This window comes from Triticum urartu, chromosome 2A, assembly GCF_056163025.1.
Source record: "Triticum urartu cultivar PI428250 chromosome 2A, HENAU_Tu73, whole genome shotgun sequence".
Taxonomy (NCBI): Eukaryota; Viridiplantae; Streptophyta; class Magnoliopsida; order Poales; family Poaceae; genus Triticum; species Triticum urartu.
This window is the reverse complement of record NC_141874.1, coordinates 712,201,455-712,208,531: the sequence shown is the minus strand read 5'-3', so window position 1 is coordinate 712,208,531 and position 7,077 is coordinate 712,201,455. Positions and strand designations below refer to the sequence as shown.

Genomic DNA, 7,077 nt, shown 5'->3' with positions numbered 1-7,077 from the left:
TCTATGCCTAATGTAAAAAATTCTATAATGTGAACCAAAGAGCGTCTACTTTTTTATTCTTATTCATAGGATTTGAGGATACATGTCATCTTATTTTCTATGATTTTTCTTTTTCTATGATTTTCTTACCCTATGAACCAAAGGAGGCCTAAGACTGTTTTTGACACTGTAGGGTCCTAGTATAGTATACTACCTTCATCCTGGTTTATTAGTTCCTGTCCTCATCCCCAAAAAATTAGGGTTCCTCTGCCTCTCGCCGGTGTTACCATCGGTCTGTCTCGTCTTCGGTGGCCTTAGAGCTATGGAGGCGCGGTGGATTCTGGCTCTTGTTGGCGGGAGGGCTTCGTTTGTAGTTATTTTTTAAGTTTTGGTATTAAGATTTGTGCCCTACTCAAGAAGGTGAGACGGCAGCGGCTCCCTAAAGATGAAATAAGATTCTTCCCGTCTATCTCTTGTCTTGGTGGTGCATCTAGCATTGTCAGTGGGTGTGTGAAGGCGTGTCTCCGGCGGATTTGTCTTTGGTGGATCTGCTCGGATTTGGTCGTCGTTCGGCTACATCCATGTGTTTTCATGTTGAATTCTTTCGATCTACACTACTCTTCATCGGCGGCAGTTACTGTTCTGGTGCACTGGTCCTATGAGGTCTTAGCACGACGACTTTCCGATTGTCTGCTACAACAAGTTTTGCCTAGCTCCGGTGAGTGAGGGCCGATGACAACGGCGCGTCTTTGGAAATACTTGTCATCAAAATGAATAAAAGGGAATGAATCTAGATTATTTTAGTTCTAGATACATCCTTTTTTGTCCATTTTGATGACAAGTATTTTCGGACGGAGGAAGTACAATGTTATTATTTCTGGTGTTTGTTGTACTGTGATGATTGAATATGAATAGAACATAAGTTTTTTTGAAAAAAAAGAAAGAAAAGCAGGATCACGCGCACACGCACATGAATAAACAAACAAACGAAGAAAGAAAGCTGCAATAAATCGCGATCGCAAAGGCATCTGTGAGTGACTCGGAGAGTAATTATTTAAGGCACCGGACCGAACGGCGCACGCACTGTGTGTCCCTTCCCGGAAGAATTCCCCAATTAAAAGAGATCTCTCCTCTCTCGTCACATCCACCTCACTCGCTCGCTTCCTGCTGCCATTCCGCGGCCGGACATGTCGTCGTCGGGGGCCGGCGAGGAGGGCGCCGCCGCGCCGCAGGGGCCGCTGCCCGTGGAGCACCGTAAGGGCGCCAACGGGCTCGACAAGGTCGTCCTCCGCGAGGCCCGGCGCATCACCGCCGAGGTAAGATATTGCTGGGCGCAACGCACCTTGTCTCCCTCTTTGAGTTCCAACTGGTAGGCGTTCCGGCGGCCAGATCTCGGCGCAGATCCGTGCCGCCTGCCATGGGGCTGGATGGCATGGGCAGCCTCTGCAATTGCTGCTCCGATCCCGACCATTTTCCCGGCAGAAGTGTTATCGTAGCGGATTTTCCTATGCTTTTTTTTATTGCCATCATTTATCATTCGCTCGATTGCGTGGAGCCCGTGAGGAACTGATCTTGGGGTGGAGATGATTGTTCTGGCCATTATTTTTTTGAAAGAAAAAAACCCGGTGTACGCTGTCGATGGTTGATATGACCCAAAGTCTAAGTCCGTTGCGTTCACTGTTAGGACCTTGCATCAGTAAACGCCTATAGTTATTAATGGTGATCGAGAAATCAACAACATGATCAAAAAATGTCCACTGTGATCTGTATAATGGAGTTTCTGTAATTCCTGAATACAAAGCTTTAATATGCTAATTGGTGTGTGTGATCTATGTGCTCGTGACTCGAGAGAGTGGCGAGCATAGGTTCATAATGGAATCATCAAAGGAGTCTCCAAGATAGTTGCTCGCTTAACTAGCTGTTAGGACACTGGAGTGATGTGAAGCAGGGCATATGCCTTTATAGGTTAGGACTCGTCGATCGAACATATTGATTTTCTGTTGTTTGGTACTTCAGTTTACCGTATCGTTATATATGATTCTCCAAACCTGCAATCCTGTACCCATAGAAGTGATGGGTCAGGTTATCAAGCAAACTGGTCAGATAATAAAATGAAAAAATCCGAGCCTCCTCCGATCTACCTCCTGTTGCCTACTTTATCACTCAGTTATCCAGACATCGATGATGAATAGTATGCCGGCTATTTGGGCTTCTGCCATGGTGTTAGTTTCTGCTGCAATTCATGGAGAAGGCCATGAGGTCAGTACTGGTAGATAGGTAAAATTGCCAGGTGAGAATTTGAGCTGTACAGAAATGATGGGTGGTGAGCTAGCGGTCATTTGTGATGTTGTTCCGAGTGATTTTTAAGTTTGTGACCCTACTGCCATGGTTATTATTCCACCTGTCATTTAGAAGTTACCCGAATCATGATTTTCCTAATGTCCGGACATGCTTCTATTGAGATGCACTAGATAGATCAGCCCATAATTTTTTTTGGCATATCAAATGTACACGAAGAAGACGAATGGGCTAAGTAACGACAGGTGTATATGTTTTATTGCTGTTCCACAAGGCTTGGCTATTGGAAGTTCAACATTCAGATCACTATAGTTGGGCACATTGTTTTTTGTTCTTTGGGATATTCGGAATGCTTTTGCAACAAAAAATAGGTATTTCTTCATGGCATAATTATTAGTCAGCAGTATGAATATTCCACTTGATGGACATCTGATAGTAATAGAAATGACACTAATATAGAACAACAAGCGCTTACTATAAATTATCTGCCCACTTGTTTGTGCATTCCAGAGTCCTATTTGCTACAGGATGAACCTGGATTTCATGACTGTCGAAATAGACCAAAAAACTGTGTGGTCGTTACAAGTTTTGACAGAAACAAACAGCAACTACCCATCCAAAATAGGCGTTGAGCTCCAAACCTCAAAAGCAGACACAAAATGAATTTGACTTGAGAAGTTCTGACCACCTTTTGAGAGCTTTTTTTAGTTAACCTGTTACAAACAAATAGGTATTTACTTATTTAGTCCTATATGTGTTATTTCTGCCAGGTGTACCTGTATGGTGGCCATGTAACATCATGGAAAGATGAACATGGGGAGGAGCTGCTTTTCGTTAGTAATAAGGTGCCATTGTTTTCCTTAAGTACAAAATATTATCTCAGCATTGTTTCGATTATCAATCATGTCTAAGTCCTGACTTGAATTGATTATCATCCAGAACTTTATAACATACAAATACATATCTATTCTGAAAGCTAGTTCAGTACTTACCCGTTCGATGCTTGGGCAAAAATATGTGCTGTCAATAGCAAGTTTTATCTTGAGTTATGGTTGACATTTCAGTGCAGTAAGTCAAACAATCTTTACATAATTTTCATTACCATCTTTTTCATATATGCCATAATGATGTGGCGATGGCGGTATTCTAAATTAGCATTTCCCTGGTGCTCATTTTGCCTTGTCAACATCAAAATATATGTGGATCTGAATCTTACTGGAATCTTGATCCCACACCTTCTTGATTGCCTAATATTTGCTTGACTGATTTGATTGTTCTGTCAGGCTATTTTCAAACCTCCAAAAGCTATACGTGGAGGTATACCAATCTGCTTTCCTCAGGTATGAGAGTTTTGTTTTCTGAACCTGTTTTTTTACTCTTTTGCTTCATTAATTCCTTCTGTTTTGTCTGATTTTATTTTTGCTAAGTACTTCCCCGTTCTAGTTTTCCAACTTCGGACAGCTGGAAGCTCATGGATTTGCAAGGAACAAGATCTGGAGTGTTGACACTGATCCACCACCATTTCCAGTACCAATCTCTAGTAGAGCTTACATCGATTTAATCCTTAAACCTACTGATGAAGACTTAAAGATCTGGCCACATAGGTGGGCATCCTAAATAACTACATACTTATAGTGGATTCATGCTATTTTAGAAACTGGGCATATTTTTTTCGTTATAATTTGTGTGTTCAAATGGATCCATAAGAGCAATTCTTTCGTTGCAGTTTTGAGTACCGTCTGAGGGTTGCACTTGGACCTGGTGGAGATCTGATGCTGACTTCACGTATAAGGAATACCAATGCAGATGGAAAGCCATTCTCTTTTACCTTTGCATATCACACGTACTTCTCAATTTCTGATATAAGGTATGTTTTTCAGCTCACTATCATAATAAAAAAACAATATCAAGAGTTTGAAGTGATCTCGTAACAGAAGCAGAATACTTAATCCCCACTCCTAAGTTTGTTTGTCCCAAATCTAAACATTCCATAATTTCCACATCTGTTAACTGCCTCATTTTTATAGTAGTTCTTTTTTCTCTTGTCATAATTCCACTCTAATATTTCAGTGAGATACGAGTAGAAGGCCTGGAAACTCTGGATTACCTAGACAACTTACAAGATAGGGCCCGCTTCACTGAACAAGGCGATGCTATTGTTTTTGAATCTGAGGTGCGTTACCAAGGCATTTGAATCATATTACCATTTTTTTCATTTTTCTTTGCATCCCACTTTCTAACTCAAGCATCTGTAAAATTCACAGTTGGACAGAATATATCTGGGCACGCCGTCAAAAATTGCCATTATTGATCATGAGAAAAAAAGAACATTTGTTGTGAGGAAAGGAGGACTTCCGGATGCTGGTATGGTGAACTCTTACATTTGTTTTCTCAGAACTGTAATAAATTATTGCATTATAATCGTCGGAAATGATTTTAAAGAGTTTCTTCTTTTTCTTCTTGGTTACAGTTGTTTGGAACCCATGGGACAAAAAAGCTAAGGCAATGGCAGATTTTGGGGATGACGAATATAAACGCATGGTATGTGTGGAAGCAGCTGCTATAGAAAAGGCGATTACTCTGAAGCCTGGTGAGGAGTGGACTGGAAAGTTGGAACTATCTGCAGTTCCGTCTAGTTATTACAGCGGTCAATTGGACCCAGATCGTGTTATTCAGGATTCAGTTGTTCCGGAGGATTCAGTCAGCTAGCCCTTAGTCAAGTTCTGTGCAGGTAACATTTATACTAGTAATATAGCCATGTATGTAAGTTGTGAACATAGTATACTCATGCAGAGAACATATAATACCATCCATACTCCATATTCTATTGTAGCTAGTCTTTTCATTGAATGTAGTCACTCGCATACAAAGTTTTTTCTCGAACGACACAGGAGAGCTGCGTGTCATTATCATTAAAAAGGAATAAAAAAATACAAGGAGAGGCCAGCAGGCCAACTCCCAGAGATGTGTAATTACGGGCTCGTCATGAACAAAAGAAACTCAACCTCAACCAAACACACCCTGATCTAAGTGTCAGGGAGGGAGGGCGTCGCACACTATTTTCTTGTACAATGTGCTCCAAATTATACATAGAAGTGCTTAAGTCCTTAGTTGGAACATAATGTGTTCTTTAGACAGAATTAAGTCCACCATGCGAGACCGGATGTTAGGTAATGTGCTGAGGTTAAGTAGTGGGCGTCCTATCTCTAGACCAGATCAAGTGCTGGAACTCAGGCTGGATACTAGGTGATGTGTATATCTGGTAATGTGGTGGAGTACTTATTGGGATAGTGATTTCTGGACCATCTGAAGTGTTTGAACTTAGGAGTGCCGATTAACATATAAAATTTCTCGCTAAGAATTGTGACCACAAACAGACTTGTTTTGATGGCTTGGTTAAGAACTTGACATGGTATGCATAACCTGTCTTTTCATATTTGGAAATCAGGATTCGATGGAGATTAATATAAACTTACTAGAATTTACTGACAAAGTGGCAACCACATTGTGGAAACCTTTTATTTTGAGAACTTCAATTGCAAAAGTCTAGCTTGCCTGCACAATGTTTCATTTTGTTCCTTTTTAGTTGTGAGTATCAAGATGCTGTGAACTGTGAACTTCCTGTCATATACATATATGTTCCAAGCCAATAATTGTTTTGCATCTGTTCTCATTAATAATTCCTTGTGTATGATTCATATTGACATGTTTCCTGCGTTGCAGGTAGACTATTAATATCATATGCACAAGGAAAATGGCAGCTACGAGTGTCAAAACATTTCTTCCATTCTATTCAAATCTTTGTTGTTTTCGGCGTACCTACCGCAACAGAGCGAAAATCTCAACATTGATTTCTGTTTCGGTATCCACATGACATAAAGGGACAAATCAGTGTTTGTACCCTGCATAGGGATGATTGAAGAAACATCTTAGATGGGTTGTAAAATAAATTTATAACTGTATTTTCTTCTTTTACCAGTTTCTTTTATGCGTAAGTTTCATAGTGTGGCCAAAAGGCGAAGATGATGTCAAACCACCTTTCAGATAAACACACATGATGTGTAAACATGCCAAGGTTTTGAGCTGCATGGCTTGGTGGTTGTTGAACCATGCTTATTTGGATGCAATTGTGCACCATTGGATAGTTATATGAAGGCATGGTGTTTTTGGGTCCCTGAGTAAAGCTGTTATTTTTGGTGAATCAGTTATGCAATCTAAGCAACACATGTTGGGTTTTCAAACTTGTTAGCCTAAAAGGTTTCAGTTTTGTTTGGACATTTTAGTTAGCATTCTTAGAAGAAGTTGATCTAACGTATAGCCAAGCATGATTAGCTTAGAAGAAATTCATACTGAATTCTTAGAAGAAATTTCTTTGCTGTTGCGTAAATTGAAATGGTTAGCTTGCACGGGTGGAATGATTATGATCGACTGATTTGGTTGTGAGCAAGTTTGAAATAAAATGTGGGGGATGCATTTATTTTATACTGATGGAGCCATATGTATGAAAATGTTTGTTGTGTATGCACTGACGCATGGATTAGACAGTGAGAACTTTCTGTGCACTAAAAATGGGTTGGTATAAATACAGTTGTATGAGAGAGGCCCACCACTTCGGCCTATGAGGCCCAAACCCACTTATACCAAGTGACCTAGAAGGAGGGCACGAGTGAGTCTGCCCACATAAATCCGCGGCTATCGGCGAGAGGTTAGTCTCCACGCCTACATGGTATCAGAGGGTGGGGCGTGAGGACGCGAGGAGATTTATGGGGTGGTGATATGTCTCAAATGTATATATAATTT

At 40.7% G+C, this 7,077-nt stretch overlaps 1 protein-coding gene across 1 annotated transcript; it reads left to right on the top strand.

Annotated features, from left to right (window-relative positions):
• Positions 1 to 1,052: 1,052 nt before the first annotated feature.
• On the top strand, positions 1,053 to 6,478 carry LOC125528984 (putative glucose-6-phosphate 1-epimerase). The gene is made up of 9 exons (XM_048693399.2): positions 1,053 to 1,295; positions 3,048 to 3,122; positions 3,561 to 3,617; positions 3,721 to 3,881; positions 4,004 to 4,144; positions 4,348 to 4,450; positions 4,542 to 4,641; positions 4,748 to 5,008; positions 6,001 to 6,478. The coding sequence occupies exons 1-8, from the start codon at positions 1,167 to 1,169 to the stop codon at positions 4,984 to 4,986; spliced, it is 1,005 nt and encodes a 334-aa protein (XP_048549356.1). The 5' UTR covers positions 1,053 to 1,166; the 3' UTR covers positions 4,987 to 5,008; positions 6,001 to 6,478.
• The last annotated feature ends 599 nt before the right edge of the window (positions 6,479 to 7,077 follow it).

Bases quoted from the DNA above. Each gene is read 5' to 3' on its own strand.
- LOC125528984 (XM_048693399.2), top strand. From the start codon at position 1,167: ATGTCGTCGTCGGGGGCCGGCGAGGAGGGCGCCGCCGCGCCGCAGGGG. The intron at 3,123-3,560 runs GTGCCATTGTTT...TTGTTCTGTCAG, and splicing joins TGCTTTTCGTTAGTAATAAG to GCTATTTTCAAACCTCCAAA. The intron at 4,145-4,347 runs GTATGTTTTTCA...CTAATATTTCAG, and splicing joins TTCTCAATTTCTGATATAAG to TGAGATACGAGTAGAAGGCC.